Genomic DNA, 21161 nt, shown 5'->3' on the forward strand with positions numbered 1-21161 from the left:
TCACCGTCTTTTTGCTGGTTTTAGGAAAGACATCTTAGTCTACTTTAAATGCCATAAGGTCTTTTGGTTGCTCTTTTGAAAAACTTTTGAAACCTCTTCCATAACTAACTCTTTCTGAACTATATTTATGTAAATTATTGGTTATAATATTAAAGAGTTATTTATTTAATTGAAAATCAAAGTGATTAATTGCATGTACATAAATTAATACTTAATCAAATGTGTTTCAATGTCTCAGCAGAGTCTATTGAGTAATATAGTACAGGGTCATGGCAAAATGTGGGATAATTTTGTGTTCCTGGCAGTGTCCACTGCATATCACAGCTGATTAATTTTGGTATCCATTTTTGTGGCGTTTCACAATTAGTGCAGCGCATCGCCTGCGGTTAACTTGGGCTACAAACAAGATTTCAATAAGGTGAAGCCCCTCCCGCTAAGCCCCGCTTCCACTTTCATGCAGGCTTACCTTCCTTCAATAACATAAAAAGGAAAATCAAGCAAAAGTAGCAGCCAGCAGCAGCAGCAAAGGCAACAACAACAACAACAACTGAAGACGCACACGCAGGCTGATTTTAATCAAATTCACAGCATTGTTTGCCTGTCAAGCAGGCAACGGGGCGATTATCACAGGCTGGGCAGGGCCAGAACCAAGTTGTACGCAGGACGAGGACGCGACGACAAGGCAAAAATGTTGTTTTAGTTATTGTTGTTGCTGGTAAATTCCAAGCGCATTTCATACGCCACCAGAGGCAAAACAATAACAGCAACTTTAACAAGAGCCTGTGCTCCACATTTTGGCCAAAAGTGCGCGTGACCAGAGCTAGAGCCACATCCAAAAACTGCCCTCAAGCAGTCATAACATTTGAGAGGGAACCACACACACACACACACACATGCAAACGCATACTCATACAACACCCACCCACTTTTTTGGAACATTGTTTTATGGTCAATGGGCCTTTCTTTATCGGGTAAAGTAAAATATTAAAACCGAAAACTCATGCATATCATTATTTGAAAAAAAAAAAAAAAAAAGATTACTTGCAATAACCGTTAACCTTTTTTGTTTCTTAAATGTATCAAATTCATTTTGATTTAAATTTACCGCCAACGCGAGCACTGTGGCGCCACCTGCATGCACGTTTTCCAACACTAAAGTAGTAGTATCGATAAATTGTACCATATTTATCGATTGTACTTTGATAAACTAGTGGCAGCCCTACACTTATCGATAGTTTTGCCAGTATTTCGGGATTTTTGCATATAATGGTATTTTACCATATAATGGTATTTTAGCATATAATGGTATTTTACCATATGTGTTAGTTTTTGTTTGTTTGGTAGTGTGGGTGTTCATCGATGTGCGGAGCGAGAAAATTAATTAAATTAATTAATTTAGTTTAATTAAGTTAACGAAATATCTGAGGTGTGTACTGAATACTTGGCAACAATGTCGAAGTTTGCAAGTGATTAGTTAGAATGCAGTTTGCGTTTCCCAGTGGCGACCCGTTTGCATTTAGTGGTTTTCCTTATTTTTTTTACATGCATATGTTTAATGCGTCATCATTTTCGTTATCTTCGAGTTAGCTGTTTGGGTCCGTTTGTTTAAGCCAAATGCAGTGCCGGCTCTCAATCATTGGTGGATATGATAATGTTTGTGCTATTTGTTTGATTAGAAAGTCGGCGAAAACCCTAGAAAAAGCAAGAGCGATAGTGTGTATGTGTGTGTGTGTTTGTTGCGGCGTGTGGAAGGGAGACGGAAGAGGCAAGCAACAGCTACCCTCTGTTGTTATTGTTGCTTTTGTCGTTGTAATTGTTACACACAATGGCGAAATGACGTATAAACGAAGCGACACCAAGCCAAAACGGCACGTTTATCGGCAATAAAGGTCACGGACGGACTTCGGGTGGTTGGGGGGAGGTATGTGGGTGGTTGGCTAGACAGCGCGTGTATCTGTTTTTGTTTTGCTTGTGCCGCTTTTAGAAATGGCGCCAAATGAAAAATTAAACAAATATTTCATTTAAACAATTCGCTTCCTTCCAGTCCATAATGGATTTTGCTAGTGTGCTCCACAAGAGCGAAGCTCATCAGCGCACCATTGTGCACCTGGACATGGATTATTTCTACGCACAGGTTGAGGAGATACGCGACCCATCGTTACGCCAGAAACCCTTGGGAATTCAGCAGAAAAACATTGTGGTTACCTGCAATTATGTGGCCCGAGCCAAAGGTGTGCACAAGCTCATGCTCATATCAGACGCCCAAAGACGCTGCCCCGATTTGGTTCTGGTGAATGGCGAGGATTTGGCACCCTATCGCTTGATGTCGCAGAAAATCTTTGACTTGCTTCTGAACTACACACCAGCCGTGGAGAAGCTCGGTTTCGATGAGAACTTCATGGATGTGTCCGCTCTAGTTGAATTGCGTCAGGAACATGCCGCCGAGGCCCAAGAGAAACCACCCGTGGGCCATTTGTATCCAGATGATGGCACTCTATTGACGGACTGCCTATGCGGTTGTGCCCAGCGTTTGGCCATTGGCAGTCGCATCGCCCAGGAAATTCGGGAGGAGCTGAAACTGCGGCTGGGCATCACATGTTGTGCTGGCATTGCCTACAATAAGCTGCTGGCCAAGCTAGTGGGCAGCCGGCATAAGCCTAATCAGCAAACGGTTCTAGTGTCCAGTCATGCGGAGGAGTTTATGCGCGAGCTAAACGATCTGCAAAGGGTGACAGGAATAGGCCAAAAGACACTATCACTGCTCCAGGAGGCTGGCATCAACTCGGTGGAACAGCTCCAGCAATGCGATATGGATATGATGCGTAAAAAATTTGGTTTCGAAACAGCTACCAAGCTGAGAGATTTGGCCTACGGACGAGATGTCAGCGCAGTGCGTCCAACTGGAAAGCCAAAAAGCATCGGCATGGAAGATGCCTGCAAGCCGATTTCGATTAGCAGTGATGTGGAAGATAAGTTTCGCATGCTGCTAATGAGGTTGGTGGAACAGGTAAGGATACACAGTGTGATATATCTTTTGATTCCTCATATTAACACACTTCCTTTCGATTACTTTCAGGTGGCCGAAGACGGACGCATTCCCATAGCTATCAAGGTGGTACTCAGAAAATTTGATGCCCAAAAGAAGAGCAGTCATCGAGAAACCAAACAGGCTAACATTTTGCCCTCCCTCTTCAAGACGTCCATGTGCTCCGGTGAAACAGGCACCGGTCGGGTGCAGTTGGCCGATGGTGCTCAGGAGAAGCTACTTAAGATTATTATGCGTCTGTTCGAGCGTATAGTGGACTTAAGCAAACCCTTCAACATCACCCTGATTGGATTGGCCTTTTCCAAGTTTCAAGAGCGCAAAGTTGGCTCATCCTCGATAGCAAATTTCCTTATTAAGAAAGCCGATCTGGAAGTTCAATCAATTACTTCGCTAACCAATACAAGTCTCCCGAGCCCCACGGCAGAGAGTCCAACCGCCCAATCAGATGAAATCGCCTTTCGCTCATCCCCCACCACGTTCAAACCTAGCGATCAGTTTTACAGGCGTCGAGCCACAACAGCATCTCCTGTGCCCATGCTTCTGGACAATGGATCTGAATCGGCAGCTACCAATTCCGATTTCAGTGATTTCTCCGAGACAGAAGTGGAGCCTTCGCCTAAAAAGAGTCGCTTTGGTCGCCTGCTGGTATCCAAGCGGAGCCGCCTAGCCGTGGATACTGCCGCTACCGATGTGGCCTCTCCCAGTAAATTACGTGTTTGTGATCTACGTCTCAATTCTCGCGACAGTGAAAAGGATTTCCCAATGTCCCCCGTCACGCCGTCTACATCGACAGGAGTAGTCGGAGTTTCAGGTGGAGGTAATCCTGCCACACGCCATCGCACCATTCAGCCGCCCAATACCCTGCTTAATCGCATCGATGGCAGCCTTAGAGTCATTTCCACGCGCACTGCCAGCCGACTCAGTTCCAATGCTAGCTCAACAACGTCATCGCCTCTGCCATCACCCATGGATGACACTCCAATGAGTGCTCCCTCTACGCCCACAACAGTGCCGATTTGTTTTGCAGCTTCATCTTCCACCAATGGTGCTTTAACAGGAATCGCCTGTCCAGCTGGTGTCGATGCCCAAGTCTTTAATGAACTTCCGATGGAGCTGCAAAGTGAGCTAATTGCTACCTGGAGCAGTTCATTGGTGGCAGCCGTTGAACAATCGGCAGCCACAACAACTGCCCCATCCCCTCCAGCGACCACAACAGCAGCTAGTGGAGCTAGCGGAGCACAAAAAAACACCCTATATCGATATTTTCTAAGAAACAAGTGATTCATTTTCTCTATCATCACACATGTCTTAATGTTTCTAAGATCAAAGTGAAAATCCTATATCTAAATATATATATATTTGTAGAGTGTAAGCTTAAGTTGGTTTCCAATGTTTTGTTTTATATGAATCTAAGCGGATAACATTGAAATTTGCATTTCAAACTGTTTGACCCAAGTCATTTTGGATTTGCTGGCTTTATTTTATTTTATATATTTAATTTATATATGAACATATATCTGATTTAACGATCGCCATGCTAGGGAAGCTATGGCATCAAAGTCGCGTTTAGAATTTCTTTACTACACATTTCATTTTACATTTTTCATATATTCCATAAATTGGGTTGGCATACTTAAACATAGAATAAACATTTTGAACATCTATCGCAGATAGCATTGGAATGCAGATCATTAATTTTTCATTTTGTGTGGCCACGATAGTTAAAAACATTAAAAAACTGTTGTCATTTACCTAAAACATAAGTTAATAAATGATAAGTTGCAATCTGTGATCTGCGGATTGATAAATAAATAAATCATTAAAATGCGTCCGGAGTCTATAATGGCATTCTAGTAAACCATATTCTCTTGCAATGGAATCTTTGATATTCGCAAAGAAACTATAAATGTATATTATATTCCTGAAAGATTTGATAATGTCAAATGATGCTAATCAGCTTTCTTAGCTTTTTGTAGGATTCGTGTTCGTCGTATAACGAAGAGGACTTCAGTCGGGGTAACGACATATCAATCACTTCAATCTGGCCAAAGATGAGCATATCCTGCCGAAAGCAAAGTAATTGGAGACAAACAAGATCTCAGAAAGTATTACAAACGACAACCTTGTACGTTACAAATTAATTTATTTAAAAACTAAAACTATGTCTCAACGTGATAATTTAGGAAAATTCGTTTAGCCAAGCTTGCAGTCTGAAATAGAATGCTATTAAATTAAAATTAAGATCCCAGATATGCCTTATAAAGGGATCCAACAGAGAACGTAGGGGATTGTCGTAAACTAAGGACCATGATGTCAATTGATGTGTTGTAAACTTTTCGTAGTTAAAAATTAACATAGTCCAATTCCCTACGCAATCTCAAAGTGATGCGTAACTTTTGAAGTTCGACGTCGTACTTTGCTTGACATCGATCTACGTCAACGGGATGGGGTAGGGCAAGCTTGAGGCGATATAAGGTAGTGCCCAGATCCAATTCAGTTTCCTGCAAGCTTAGGTTCATTTTATCGGCGGTCATGTCCTCGTCGGGCAAAGATATCTCTAAGATTAGGTCCTCACAGCTAGATGATGCACCTGTTCGGTTTCCCATCTAAGTGAATGGGGCAACAAAATCACTCTTTAATTTGTTACGCAATAGGTTATACAAATGTTACCTGCAGAAAGACATCTTCGGTACCCACAGCCTGACGATACGTCATTGTGTACTCCGGACATTTTCGAGTCTCCAGCTCATCGGCATCTAGCCGTTCTTGTTCTTCCTGCCATTCCTCTAAGTTTGTTGGCTGCTGCTTTGGCTTCTCCTCCAAAGGAGTCGTAACTAAATTGGGCGTCTTCTTGGTTTTTTGTTTGGCCTTGGATGAGCCGGACCCTATGCTACCAGGATCTAAAATATATTGTTATTCGGTGCACTTACTTTGTATTCTAAACATTTCACTTACTTAGTCTGTTCGCCACTGGGGACTCATCCTCGTCTTCGCTGCAGCTGCTGTCGTCACCTGGACGGTTTCGACGGGGATTCAAGAGATTTTGCAACAGTTTTAACTGTTCTGGATTGTCGAAAAAAGACATTTTTTGCAACCTTTTTATACGTTCTCGAATTTTATTTGTCTCTCTTGTTGACACTTGTAACTCACTTTCAGAAGTGAGTATGAAAAATAATCAGAACAGAAACTGAGAAATCGATTTGTCAGCTTTCTATATACCTACTATAGAAATATTAAGAGCTCTATAGAAACGGACTTGTTTATTTCTCTAAACAAGGTAACCATGTGCGAGAAGAAAGGAGAGAAAAGAAAAGGTATCATGACACCCCCCAGTCAAGCCATAATTTTGCTCTCCAAAATATTATAAAAAAGAGAAAAAATGCTTCAGTTTTTCACTAATACAAAAATCTTAAGGATGACTCCGATCATCGTGAGCCTGACCCACAAAGATTCCAATCGCCATTCCAAGTTCCAAATTGCACCACGTGCCAAAAAAACGACACAAATTGCTCTCTCAGGGCTATTGATAATAGTCTTAATTTGTCTCAGTTTTTCGAGTGACTTTCCAAGATCTACAAATGTCAGTCGATACGAGTCCACAAGAATTCAATTAATGTTTTTAATTAAATCTTTGCATGTAAATCTTCATCAAGCCGATGAATATTCCAGACATAACAAAACATACCCATGTTTTTTTTGTTGTTGTTTTTAATTATGTAAAAGTACGTTTATTTGTTCCATACAATGAACATTTTTAACTTTTCGTAAACATGATATTTGAAATATGTTTTATTTTTGGTTTTTACAAGGATATACATAATTAATATTAATGTTATTCATTTTCTAATACAAATTTCGTAAAATACACATATAGCAACACACACATATACAAATACAAGTAGATTATGTTTTAGCTAGACAAAATTAACTGCTTTGTTGTTTGTTTTTTTTTTTTTAAGTTCGTTTTGTGCTAATAATGAACAATATTAAAAAAACAAACAAAACAAAAAAAAAAAAAGATTAAATTGAAAAATGTGTAACGGGTAAATATAAATGAATTGTTGCGCTTGTAGTTTTAATAAGAGGTACAAATGTGTAACTTATTTTAACTATCTATTTTCGTTTAAAACATTTTACTTTGTTGGTTTTGTTTGACTTAAATCTAATTTAGCATTTTAAATTGGACAGAACTAAATTTCCAAATAGTATATTTATGGATTGGGAGAAGAGATTCTCGTGCTTCTACAATTTTTACCAAAATACGATAAACATTGGACAATGGAAATGAAAATAAATTAGTACACATTTAATGATAAATTGGGATGAGCTTATTAAATTAAAAAAAAAGAAGTAAATTATATTAAGTCGGAACGCCGACTTTGAGATACTCTGATTCTAAGGAATAAAATAATCAAATGATTAATTTAATTTTTCCTCGCGGCATTTCATTTCCATGTTAACTATTTCTGAAAACTGATAACCAGATTAATCTAGTTTCTCGAAATCTAGTGAAACAGGGAAAACAATCAAAATAAAGAACTCAAAATAAATGCATTTAAATTACGAATTTTTGATACTTGTAGATTACGGGTGGGCGGAGGGTGTCCTGGGAGAGGTTCTCCATGTTGTTATACAAAACAATTAAAAGGCGGCATGCTGCCGATATTTTAAAGCTTTTTGGTTTTGTTGTTATCGTTTCCTATCGCGGTTCTTATGTTTCTTCTTAGTGTTAATCTTTGTGGTCAAGTCCATGGTCTTTACAGGAACTGGTGAACTTGGTGTTGTACGTGCTTAGTAAATAAGTTACAAATTTAAAATCTACATACGAATACAATTCACATTCGATATAATGATCGTTTTAAAAAATATATGCATGTATGTATATATATATTTATGTACCTAAAAATCTCGTTTTCATCGTTCCAGTATTTTATAATATTTCTTTCTCCAGTATTTTATATATTTTCTTTTTTGTTTTTACATTTTTTTTGTTTATACAATTTGCTTTTGTGGTGAATTTTGTACGATAATTTGTTACTAACTTTGAGGTGAGTTTTATTTGTTTCATTCATTTCGTTTGTTTGAATATATTCTTAGTTTCTTTTTGATATTTTTGGTTTTGTTTTTTTTTTGTTGGGATTAAAAACATTTTTTAAACAGATTTAAGAAACGGATTACTTTAGCAATTAGTGTAGAACGTCTAGTGCGCGGATTTGTTGTTGTTGTTATTCATGCAGCTGAAAAATAAGATCGGAAAATATATAGAAAGTGGAAATTAAAAATTGCATAAATGGGAACAAAATGAAAAGCGGAAAGTAGGGCAATCTACGGCTGTGCCGCATTTAATTACTTCTGACCAATCAACCAATATTAAAGCTTTCAACATGTACATAAATAATCTATATAAAAAAATATTATCCATTATAATTATTGTTATTATTAAACCTATTTAATACATCTTTAGTGGCTCTAAATGATCATTGAGGCAAAATGTGTGTGTCTTATAAAAAACTATTAATTAAGCTTTTGTCTATTACTGTGATTTGGCAGTGTGAAACGGAAGTACACATAACAGACGACTAATGATTACCATGTTTTGTAATGTCATCTTGTTAAACAAGAAAGCTAATGCTGGGAAACCTTTTTCTCGTTTAATTATTCATAGTCGTAAAGTTTAGTTAGTTAATTGGTGTTGATCGATTATAATAAAAAAAGGCTATTTCAACTTTCATTAGGGCTTGCATCAAAAAGGGAACGCATGACTTCATTCTATACGGACATAGTTATATCTACTTAAAACATTAAAATGCTTGGTTCAAGATTTCTATATTCTTTAAAATCTATGCATTCAGTTTAAAATTCTTGGCCAAAAGTAATATTCAATGTTGTCAAGGATATACATACGTGTGTAATAAGTTAACTAAATCAAAGGTTTGCTGATTTGCTTACAAATATTTTCTATTTTATATATTAAAGCTATTTAAATATGCAATAAAAATATAATATAAAATCTCGCTGTATATTTTGCTCTGTTTGGCTTGTTCTATTGTGAATAATTTCAACTACTTTAAAGCTACATCAATATAAATGAGTTTTCTTTGCTATAAGTTTTCATTTTTTGTTAGATTAATATTGGCATGCAAAACAATTCATATATAGTTTTATATATGTGTGTATATAATAGATCTACATATTTTAGTAAAACTCTATTAGGAATTTTTTGTGATATTATTGATTTCTTGTTTTTTTTTTTTTTGTTTTAACAATTTCGGAAATCGGTTGCAAGCATTTGATTTTAAATTTTTTTGCTGGTTTCTGAATTAAATAGCAATCAATATATATTATAATTATCGTGTAACAAAATGTGTTCATGACACGATCAACTACATTTATGCTATAAAGTGCTGAAGATCTGTACGATATATGTATATAAATAATGCATTTCTTCTAGGATTGTTGATATCATCAAATGTTGTTTTTATTTTGTGAACGAGCTACGTTCACTACGCTTAACCCACAAATGACTTTCAAAAGAACTTGATCGAACTCTGAAAATATTTTTGGGCTTTTAAAAAAGTTTTTTAATTGCAAACAAAGTTCTCATTAGTTTGCATACAAGATTTAAACAAATTTAGATTTCTCAACAATCCTATGATATTTATGTTGGACAAATATGTTGTAAATGCTTCAAGGTACCAATAAGTATAGTAAATCGATTAATACAATTCCCAATTTCTGGTTTAATACTCAATTCCAATATTTTCTTTGTGTATATAGAGTTAAAGCATTTGGTCTTCAACTCTTTTTGGTTGTTGGTGTTTTGCTTATCTTTTTTGTTTTTTTTTTTGTTTGTTTTTGTTTTTTTAACAATTGAAATGCTGTGGCTAATATTAATCAAAATACATTCGATTTCGTACAATTATGTTGCCGTATGTTTTTTTTTGGTTTTGTCTTATTTGTTTGGATTAATTCTTAGTTAAGTACACAAGGTTAAATTGATAATATTTATGTAAATAGAATTTGTTTAGAATCATTTTTAGATATTTTGGCAATACGTTTAATTAATTTGTGTTTGGTTATATGCGAATGTTTTTGTATTAATTATTGCTGTGCGATGGACTTTCGTTAATTCGATGTTTGGCGCGTGATTTGCTGTGTGAGGCGCGACGTAGGCTGCTAACGCTGCCCGCGCAATTATCGTAAAAATCTAATGATTCCGATGAGAATGCTATATATGTATATAGGTAGATAGTTTCGTATTTATATATTGTGTCACGTAATTTGTGGTGTAATAAAGAAAATGTTAAATATTAAATTAATTCAATGCGATTAATAATGCTAGAGAGGAACTCTAAAGTAACTAGAATTGATTTCTGGGTGGTAGAAACGATTCGCTAGAAAACTTACCCTTATCCGTTGGAGAACCCAAGGTCAGGCTACTCAAGCTTGAACTAAGATTATAGGGACGCGGTGAGGGTGGAACCGGAGCTGTTTCATCTCCTGGCAAGCATGTTTCCACCATGTATTCCAAACAGTTGACAAATAATTCAGAAGATTCCCCCATCATGTTGTACTATAAAATGAAGAATGTGAAAACTGTGTTCTTAACTTAAAGTAACTTAACATTTACCTTGGTAAATGGTCCAGCGAAACGCCACAGACCACCAAATCCGCAGCTTTGCAGGAAATGCAATTGCTGTTGCGATGGGTCTTCGCTAGCCAGCATATTCTGTATGATATTTTGCACAGAGTTCAGTACAACTTGATCATGAGACACCGATAATATATTGTTGATCTTCTGATCCAATAAGGAGTGACTGAAAAATTCCAAAATTATTTAGAAAACTTTAATGGCAAGAATTAGTTGACTTACATTACGGGAAACACTTTGGGGAAGACGACAGAGCCTTCGGCTAAATACTGATATAGGACACGTGTTTCACCCTCATCTGATGAGTATTTGACTAGAGTGGCCAAAACAGTAAGGACCAAGGCTTGGATAGACAAATCGGGTAACACTTCTGGATCAAGCAGAACATTCGATTCATTCGACACTGAAGAACGAGAACCGCGTTCCTGTAAGATATCAAAGATATTTATAATTGTGTGTATAAGAGAATCAAACGTGTTTTGAAACGCGCATGTTCACATAATGAAATTCTATTATTCCATCAGTCGATTATTTCGAGAAAGAAAACTAATTTTACACTGAGAGATAAATAGATAATTGTATAGTGGTATATATGGGTGCAAGAATAAGAAAGAAATGTGCTTTATTGATTCGTATGACAATATGGAGCATTCAGGTGGCAGCAATGCAGAAAAATCAACATAAAAAGAGGATATTTTAAACTGATTTCTAGTTTGAATTGAGGTGTCTAATTATTATTTTTTAGTAGTGGACTTAAAATAGGGATTAGTGGAAAGTTTCTTTTTTAGTTTTTAGACGTTTAGAGTAAATATACCTGACGTTCTTCGATGCCGGTTGCATTATTCGGATCTTTGGTCGTGGGTACCGAAAACGAACGTTGAGTTTTGAATAAAACTCGCGCATTCTGCGAGTCGATGAGAGTCAGAGTTGTATTTTATTTTCGTGTTGGTGTTGATTGTTTGATAAACAAATTATATGAAAAATCAAAGTACATGCATGGCAAGTAGTAAGTAAGTAAATAAATATATATATATATATAGGTATACATGTATCAATATAATTAGGAATTACAAGCATCAATTAAATGTAAGTAGATGTAAGTCAGCAGGCAAATACAGTAAGTAGATATACGAGTTAATACATAGATTTAGAATTTTAATAGATATTGTGATATGTATGTATGTTACGGTTTTTAAGTTTGTAGTTTGTTTTCAACAAAACATAAAAGAAGATAAGAAAAAATCATTGAACGATTATTAGTTATGCAAAGGCTGATCTCAATAGATAAGTAATAGTAGATAGTTGATAGGCGGGATACAATGTATAGGTATAGGTATAGGTATAGGTATAGGCAGAGGTATATATAGAGAGTCAAATATATATTTATATATATGTATGTACTAAAGTTACTATAGCAATTGGTTATAACAACTTTTGTACAATGAATTTTGAGGATTTCATTTTGGAGTGAGAGAGATAGAGAGAGAGAGACGAGAGAGAGTATACACTACTAACACCAATTACTTGCTGGAGCGGAAGAACTCACCTGAAGTGTGGGTACTTTGTGCTGGCGGGCGAATTGTAATGCCGATTGATCGAGTATATCCCAGCTTTTCTGCCGACGTGACAAAGGCTGACCAATCTGTGAGTATATAAATATCATAAGTACTAAACTTTAAATATCTATTCTATGAACTTACGGCCTGCATTGCACCATTAGCTAGTTCGCCATTCTCCACACTGCCACCTAAATCGGCTGGCCAGCGGGGTAGAGCATGTTTCACATGACAACGAGATCGAACCTCCTCTGAGACAGCTACCAAAGCCGTAAGATAGGCCACACTGTCCGGCGTGACTTCGAATTTGTCCCGATGCAGTGGCTTGGCAATTATGCCCAATAACATGGTGAGGACACGCGATGTACGGGATACAGTGGTTGGCGTTGGATGACGGAAACCCTGGGGAAGAAAAGGAACATTGAAAATTAAACAGATACTCTCGTTGAATGGATTTACTCACCTTTATGAGATGTCCTACTAAAGCGAAATGGAAGTTACTGCGAAATGAAAGACCGACGGCATGATCGAGTTGCTTGAAATGCCATTCCAACTTTTCGCGCGTCTGCATCATAACCTCGGCTATAGTCTCCGTTTTGTCAAAGCATCCTTGGGATTTAAGCGTGTGCAAATTTTGTTCCAATAGAGCCAGACCAGCAGCATAAAGGGTAATCTCGTCTAGCTGCAGCACTGAGATGGCCACCCAAAATAGAGCTCGATGTATGGGCGATTCAGGACGTAAGAGAGGTTGAATGCGGGTCAGGCACATGACCAAAGCCTCAATCAGAATTAAATCATTGAACGATTCTAGAGCCTTGACTAGTATGCGAAGCAATTGCTTCACTTCATGATCCGTTACACTCTTGCTAATGCATCCAAAAACAATTAGGGCTCGGGGTTGCAAGGCGGGATTATAGCAGAAGGCGAAGCTACGTGCTAATGAAGTCCAAATGTTAAGCCATTCGCAGTCAGGAACATCGCGCATGCAGGCCTCCATGATCTCAAGCAATGCATCTGTGATTACTTCCAGCGAGGGCAGCGACAAACGTTCTCGATCAGCGGGCAGGGGTTGGGTTACTCGTTCATTTCCTAGCCACTTATCTGTGGGGTGACGACAACTGGAGCGGAAAGCGGTGACTGCAGCAGACTTAACTTTGCTGATGCCAAAAAGTAAATAGAATTTTGGCAGAGAGAATTCATCCAATGATAGACGCAAGACGCGTTGAGCCTCTTCCGAGAATGAAGGATTTGTGCAGGTACAAAGTGAGTGAATAATATTGATCACCAGGCCGTGGGTGGAAGCTCGCATGGATAGAGAACCCGAACAGACTAGAAATGTAATTGTGTGGAAGAGATATGGCACTGAGGTGGCCACATCTAGGCAATTGTTAAAGGACAACATAAGTAGATAGCGTCCCAAAATGGCAATATCGTCCCACATCATGTGCTGTTCTAGATATTGGGTGGGGTTTGTGCAGGATTTGTCCATCACTCGACACATGCGGGTAATCACCTTCTTGGAAACTAATTGGACATTGGCTGAGGCCAAAGCCACAGCAGTATCGGCCATAATCTCCACCTGCGGTGATCCCAAGCCATAGGTAATGGACTTGTGCAAAAAATTATCCAGAACCATGTCAATTAGTTCTGGTATTTGTCCAACAGATCCCCAGATTTTCGCCTGCACCGAGGGATACATCTCTTTTTGGTCAATGGTAAGACAAATTAGTTTATCCAAAATTTGCGACACCTTCAACTTTTTGGCATCGTCATTGGATTTGCAAAATTTAACTAGATTCTTTAGCCAGGGCGTCATGTACTCCAAGCATAAATGTTTCAGTTCAATGGTGCTTCGTTGAAATCCCTGAATTGATTCTTCAAGAAACTCCAGCGTTAAGTGTGGCTCATTGGTGGCCAGTTTCTCGCTAACCGATTTGATAAATATGGTATTATTGGATGGTATACACAGACCTTGGGTCTCCAGTAGTTGTCCCTCAATCTTCAGGTCAAAGGTGGCAGTCAACGCACAAAGTAAATTGTAAGCAGCCGTCCGCAAATTCGGATCACACGATCCTAAGTTGAGTAGAGCCATATTTAGCAATGTGCCTGGCACATCCTTGGGTCGTATCTTCTGATGCACTGTCACCGAATCGGGCTGGCTAAGTTCCCAACGATTTCGTATGTGTATGATGGCTTGGACAATATTATCACAATCGTTGTGTATGAAACTCAATTGGCCACTCTCATTGGTGATGGACAAGGTGAACTGATTATCGTCCACCAGACAAACCTCCTCAATTTCGGAAGCATAGTAGACGTCATTGAGAAGAACAGAGTGTGCCAAAACTTTGGTTTTTTCAGCTGATGTAATCTGCAGGGCGGTGGGACCAACTTTAATGGCCACTTTTGTGTCCTTGTGGCTTAGTTTCAGGGCATTACTAAACACCTTAAGATCCTCATCCAATGAGAGAGTGGCTCCCGGCAATTTTTGTTGTTCGGCATCAATGTAATCAGTGAGTTTGTTTGGTGACTCCAGGAACATTAACTTCCGGTTGCCCTTCAATGGGGCCAAGATGCGATCATGAAACTTGGTATATTCACGCACCCACGAATTACAGTTGTAGATGTACACCGCATGGACATTTTCGTAGGCCACAGTGGGCAAGACATAGAACCATTTTTGTAGAAACTCAGTACGGAATCGGTTATCCGAGCAGGTATGAGTGAAATCAATTACCACTTCAAAGGGAGAGTGACAGAAGGGTTTTAGAGTGAGAATAACATGATAAATGAGCAGATCGCCATTGGTTTCGCCAATTCTGTAAGAGAATACGAGTGAGATATGTTTCATAACTTATATTTTATATCATTTGTACTCACTTGTAACGCCTTGCTATATAGTAAAATACGGGGTAACCGGACTTACTGGTACCCGCCTGATAGAAAATATTCATTGACTTTAATGTCTTGAATTCTTCTTTTTCATGCATTTGGTGTTTAACCATAATTTCTTCAAAATTCGTTGAGGACATGTCTATGGAGCTCCATCGAGCATATGAACTGAACATCATGTGGGAATCGACTGGCTTGTGCTCGGGTGGACCTAAATAGGCCAATAGTGTGGCCATCTTATCGAAAGGACGTCTGCCCACTGCCTTGTGATCCCGACTGCTAGAAAGGTAGTCGCCAATCTTCTCCTGATGCGTCCAAAGCAAGCGATGCAAAGCCAAAACGTTTGCATCCGAAATGAAGCTCATGCTGTGTGATGTCTGATCCACAGTCTCGCAATCAGAAGCAATCTGGATAAAGAAACGACGACCAGCTTCGAAATGATCGCGCAAGAAGTCATTGAAACAGAGCATATGCTGTTCTTTGGAGAACTCCACATGATTGGCTATATTCTGAAGGATTTTCGACATAAGCATCAGTCCACGCTTGGCAGAGCTGTGAACTTGTTTGTCTACAATACCAAGCTCCTGGGGGGAAACTGTAATAACAAGATAATTTCATATTAGATGACTTCAAGAGGGACAATATTTGTTGCTTACCAATGGCTGGATTAATGAATCGGAGGAAAATCACAGTGCCCACTGCTCCAATGTTGTTTTGAAGTAAATTTGGGAATCGTTTGCTTAGCACTTGATACAGACAATGGCACATGGAACGCAACTGAGGCGGGAAACGGTCCGATGAATTGATAATGGCATCGAACACCTTCTGGGTGAGCGCAATTAAATTATTGCGATGTTCTTCGATATCTTCACTTGGATCCAAGCGAGCGGGATCCACCTCAAAGCAGGTTTCCTCCTGTTCATCCAGAAGCGGACGTATCAGTGGCTCAAGCAGCATTTGAAGATAACTAGCCCCATAGATCTTAAAACAGAAGGCCATGATTTTGCTGCCTAATGAGTTTCCGCGAAATAGCGTCTGCATGCAGTCGGAGACCTCAACCTCGCGATAGAACATGTTCCATAGCAATGGTGAGAGCAAATGTTTGGCGTCGAAAAGGGTCACTAGGACACGGGCCAATTCATCCATTTGTGATGTTGTCACCACATTGGCCAGTGCCATGGCAATGGGAAGCTCACCCTTGTCACTGATCATTGTCACGAGTTGAACTAACTGCTCAAAGCGATCTGCGAGCACCGTTTCAGCCAGAGTATCAAATTCTGTGCCCTGCTGGAGAATTTGCGTTAGCACCTCCATAAAAGCGGCTCGGGTTTGCAAATCTGGATTGTAGCCCAGGTCAATTGAGTGCATTAGACCTGAATCAATGTTGGCACCCAGCAAATTTGACATTGCTTGTATGGTGGCGTTCCGTAGGGCTGTTAATTTGCCTGCAGCCATTCTTGGTCTTGGTGGCAATAGAGGGGTATTATTCAGTTCCTTCTCCGCCTCCGAACTGTCTATGCAATCGTTAAGAAGATTCATAAACAGGGTGAAATACTTCAAAAACAGGGCGCTCTTGGCATCCATTAAATCGCCACGATCCGACTCCTCTGGTTGGAGGGGTAGACCCCGCAGAAGAGCCGCTACTGCTTCCATGCAGGCTTGATCCAAATCACGAAATATCAACGAGGTGTTGGTCAATATGGAAGCATCTGCTGAGCTGGGCGGTGCAATCTGGTGCGATGTGCCCATTACCCAATCCGTTAGATATTCCACCAACTTATTACGGAATTTCATCTCCTGTCGAAAAGCTAAATCGTCGCGTCGTTTCATCATTACCTCCACCAGTTGGCAGAGTTTCGTTTTGATTCGAATGGCAAAAACTGTCATGTCCAGATAGCGAGCATAGCGGACTACGCCCAACATAAGACCTTCAATGCTGGTCACTCCCAAATGCTCTGATGGCGATGGTTGGTCGTTATTAGGGTCTTTGCTGGCCTTTGGATCCAAAATTGATTTCATTATGTAGATTATATGCTCAATGAATTGGGTATTTATGTCGGTAACATTGACATTCACTTGGCCCTGCTGGTCAAAAAATTTCTCCACAATGGCCCGTATTTGATCGAAGAGAATGGGATACAGCTGGGTGGACATCTCCTCTCCCACTAGCTCCTTGACATTCTTTTGTATATTGAGACCGATTTTCTCGTTGCTGCAGACCAACAGGCGCAAAAGCTGACCAATAAATCTAAAAAATAATAATATTAGATTTAGAAACTATTATTTACATTAAACTTTAAGCACTCACTGTGTAACAGGACAATAGCTACAATCTTGTGGGGGTGCTGCTGGTATGGCAGTCAGCGAAATGGTACTTGGATGCAATGAGCCGTGCCCGGAACTTGTAGAACTCGAGTATAAAGAATTCTGCGCCAAAGATCCAAGGGAAACATTGTTCTGGCATTGCTGCACTAAAATCTGTCGGCTGCTATTTCGTTTCTGTAAACAAACTCCGCCAAGAGCCAAAAGGAACCAGGTCATGTTGGCCCATTCGTTGATTTGTTCCTCAAGATCATGTTCAGAACTCTGATGACTTGCCCGTCGTTTGCCCATGCCGCGATGAAAAACCTCGGCCTGGGCGTCTTCTCCTTTGCATTTAGGATACGTTTGGAGCACCTTGCTAGACACCTCCCAGTTGCGAAAGGTCTCCTCCCAGGCCGGTTGAACACCATGCACACAATGCTCAATTTTTCTTAAAAGAGTCATGATGCGTTTCTGCAGTGTGAGACGACTTAAAACGTTGCCATGGCTATTATCAAAAAAGCAGATTCGGGTATCTGTAGCCGATGTTGACAATTGTGCCAACTCCTGATAGATATGGTAATTTGGCATAATAAAACCCACTGTCAATTCATCTGAGCTACAACAAATTTCAGCCTCTTCACAGAGAAGGCCAAAGCATGAGAGCGATGTGAGGACAGCATCTAAATCCACGCTCCACAAATACATAAAGAAGACCACTTCCATTTTGATGTGGGCCTGCTTACAAATCGCTATTTGGCTACCAACATGGGCATAATCCTTGTGGCGCTGTAGGAACGTATTCCGGCAAATCAAAATTTCACGTAACCATTTCAACACATCCGTATAGTTGGCTATCTGATGTTGGATTAGTTTTTGCGATATGGAGAACAGAACCTGTGAGCTAACATCCCAGAACGTATTGATTGGCGCCTCTGGGTTCCACACTTCAATCTTCTCCGGCGCGTGCAAGGCCAACAGAGCTTCCATGGCCTCTTGAGCGACATCCGGCATGGTTGTTTGATGTACTAGACTGACCAATCCGTTGATTAATTCCAAAGTTGAGCTCTGCACCTCATGGGCAACCTTTCCCTGCGTATTTAGTAGCAATGTCGGATCAGCGTGAATAAGCCTAACCAGCAATAGTAATAGCATCTTATGGGCTGGCCCTTCCTCGGCTCGAGTTAGACCCTTTTGGGTATCTTTAGATTTAAGTGTCAGTGAGGTAATGTATCGCAATGGCGTATGCGCTATATATCCTTGTGTGGCCTTGTTTAAAGTATCCGTGAAAAGAGCTCGCAATTCCGCTGAACGGTAGTGCACAACATCCGTTTGCGGCCACCAGGATAAACGTGGCTGGTTGACAATGCGGAAGGGATTTTTATTCTGCAGACGAAAGTCCACATAGATGTGGGCCAAACTAAAACAAAGATTATAAGAATTAGCAAATGTTTGATAAACTATTCACATTTCCATACCGTAGCAGAGAGCAAACAATTACAAAATGATAAGCCTGAGGCGAGGATAGATTTAGGCACACTTTTAATGCCTCAATATTATGCGGATTGATGCGAAAGCATGACACCCAGCAGTCAATCATTAGCTCAATATCTGCAAAATTATAGCCCTGTCCACGGGAAAATGGCTTCGCAGGATTGAAGAGTAAAGCCTTTAGATCATTTATAAAATATTGGACCAGTTTGAAGACGACATTATTCGAATCGTTGATGTTGATGTAGGTGGAGGCTTTGCAGAGCTTGACACATGCAATGGCAGATGATTCTGTAACCTGTTTTGATGGCGAATGCTGGCCCAGGCCTCGCTTAATGCTTTCTATAAATTGCTTGGCGGAAAAATCTTTATCTCGTGAGGCCGATTGGGTGGACTTTGATTGGGCTTTATCCTTGTTGTCCTTCTCCTTCTCTGATTGTTGAAGCTCATTGACAGTGGCCTCCAAGCTGGATGGATTTAAAATCAACAACAGCATTTGCAGAGGCCAGACTAGAGTTTTGCTCTTTTTGTTTTCGGTTTTAAAATATTCAACAAAGTCCAGCAGTGGCTCCCAGCACCTAAATAACAAATACGTGCAAGAAATGAGTGCAAATAAGGGTTTTTTGGTCTTACGTAGATATATCCCGATTGGTGCCTCGCTGTAGATCCTGAAATTCTTGGGGATGATATTCAATCCAATTCCAAATGGCCTTCTCCAATGAATATAGCAAAATCAAAGGCGGTGCACGCTTTGAACGAAATTTGGTAATAGTTTCTGTTCAAATAAAATAAATTGTTAATGAAATCGTATTTATTAAATATCTGTAGAATTTTACCCTGCAAAAGCTTTGTCAGCTTCAACATATCCATGTCAATGTGCTGGATTAATTCGATGTCGTTGTAATCGGGATTCTCTTCTGTGCACGAAGTCAGCTCTTGTATGCGGGCCGAGATTCGGTTGAACACTGCTGAGAAATGATTCTGGGATAAGGCAAACAAAACTTTTGACGCCAAAGCCTTTAGCTGAGCAGCATTTGGATTATTATCGCTCTGTACATCCACAAATTGTGAAATTTCTCTCAGTAATAGTTTCACATTCATTGCCTCCTCGAACCGTGCCGTGTCCTTGGTCTGATTGGTAAGGCATCGTTCCAGAGTGGTCAAGATTATGACCAGAGATTCAAAGTAGCATCGTTCTGGTTCATGGCGATTTTGTAGGGCCTATAGGGCAGGAAACAACAAATTTATTTAATAAAAGTTGAATTATTTACTTAATACATACCGCTTCATTAACACGCTGCAGCATTTTGGTCAGACCCGATATCACCAGTGAGAAACGATAGCGTGAAATGTGGATCAAGCAGGCCACTAGTTGATCCTGGCTCATCCTGGCCTGAGTGCCATAAGGTCCGATTTTGTTTGGCAGCTGCACAAAAGGAACGCGCATTTAATTGATTATTTCCATTTCATTCATGAAGAGGCTGACTCCCTCTCCATCCCCACACCAACCTGCTTCCCCATATACTATACAGGCAACAGCAGGTACATTTTTTCCCAAGCCGATTTGCAATTGAAGTATTTTGAGGGAATTCGGGACTACTGCAAGTGGGACTCGACTCACCTGATCTTCAAATCGTGCCAGCAGGGCACTCGCCCATTCGCCAGGTTTTTGCGTTGCCATTTTACTGCATTTTTAACAAATTTTTACAAAATATCTAGCTCAGACAACAAACAGAAAACAACATTTGCACTCCCACTATTCCGTTTTGTTCCCTGTATTCCTTTCGCTCCTCACTTTGTAGGCGGCGCCACTGATTTCAGTGTGTGGGTGGTAAGTCTAACCGCGCAATTCAAAAATTATTCTCAAGTCCATACTGCCGCTAAAAATGGTTTGAATTTGAATTTTAGCCCAATAAAAAATTGATAAATTTGAATGCAAGTAGTTTTGTTAATTTTATTGAATGTTTTCATTTAATTTATTGAATCCTTGTTTAGCTGTGTCTCGTATCCATTATTTGTTTGTGTATTGTACTGATTTCCGTGTTTTATTTTAGGCTGGAGAGCTGTGCAAATTAATACTTAATTAAATATAATATATGTATGCACTATATGTACATATAATGTTTCAGCATTTCGAGCAGTAATAGTTCTAAATCGTTTTTTTTTTGTTATTATTCCCTTAGTTCATTGTGTATGCATGTGATGACCTAATGTATTTGTCTTT

At 39.4% G+C, this 21161-nt stretch overlaps 3 protein-coding genes across 5 annotated transcripts; 1 reads left to right on the forward strand and 2 right to left on the reverse strand.

The window, feature by feature from the left end:
- The first annotated feature begins 1328 nt into the window (after window positions 1-1328).
- On the forward strand, window positions 1329-4907 carry LOC6651076 (DNA polymerase iota). The gene is made up of 3 exons (XM_002073905.3): window positions 1329-1426; window positions 2045-3007; window positions 3077-4907. The coding sequence occupies exons 2-3, from the start codon at window positions 2051-2053 to the stop codon at window positions 4325-4327; spliced, it is 2208 nt and encodes a 735-aa protein (XP_002073941.1). The 5' UTR covers window positions 1329-1426; window positions 2045-2050; the 3' UTR covers window positions 4328-4907.
- A 265-nt stretch (window positions 4908-5172) lies between these two features.
- LOC6651072 (dynein axonemal assembly factor 6) lies at window positions 5173-6250 on the reverse strand. Its single transcript, XM_002073901.4, has 3 exons — window positions 6002-6250; window positions 5717-5946; window positions 5173-5652 (listed from the first exon to the last, which is right to left on the reverse strand). Exons 1-3 carry the CDS (start codon window positions 6129-6131, stop codon window positions 5389-5391), a joined length of 624 nt encoding a protein of 207 aa, XP_002073937.2. The 5' UTR covers window positions 6132-6250; the 3' UTR covers window positions 5173-5388.
- A 1902-nt stretch (window positions 6251-8152) lies between these two features.
- On the reverse strand, window positions 8153-20655 carry LOC6651077 (neurofibromin). 3 transcript variants are annotated; one of them, XM_002073906.4, is made up of 16 exons: window positions 20559-20655; window positions 20220-20363; window positions 19774-20158; window positions 19571-19712; window positions 18925-19515; window positions 17454-18866; window positions 15802-17393; window positions 15134-15740; window positions 12717-15072; window positions 12398-12655; window positions 12244-12339; window positions 11512-11601; window positions 10920-11122; window positions 10677-10863; window positions 10454-10619; window positions 8153-8283 (listed from the first exon to the last, which is right to left on the reverse strand). In XM_002073906.4, exons 1-16 carry the CDS (start codon window positions 20616-20618, stop codon window positions 8276-8278), a joined length of 8298 nt encoding a protein of 2765 aa, XP_002073942.4. In that variant the 5' UTR covers window positions 20619-20655; the 3' UTR covers window positions 8153-8275. The 3 variants fall into 3 exon arrangements, with proteins under 3 accessions (XP_002073942.4, XP_023036643.2, XP_046868080.1); XM_047012124.1 differs by lacking the exon at window positions 8153-8283 and adding an exon at window positions 10112-10274; XM_023180875.2 differs by lacking the exon at window positions 11512-11601.
- Between the last annotated feature and the right edge of the window lie 506 nt (window positions 20656-21161).

The sequence above is a fragment of the Drosophila willistoni genome, chromosome 3R (assembly GCF_018902025.1).
Source record: "Drosophila willistoni isolate 14030-0811.24 chromosome 3R, UCI_dwil_1.1, whole genome shotgun sequence".
In the NCBI taxonomy this organism is placed as follows: domain Eukaryota; kingdom Metazoa; phylum Arthropoda; class Insecta; order Diptera; family Drosophilidae; genus Drosophila; species Drosophila willistoni.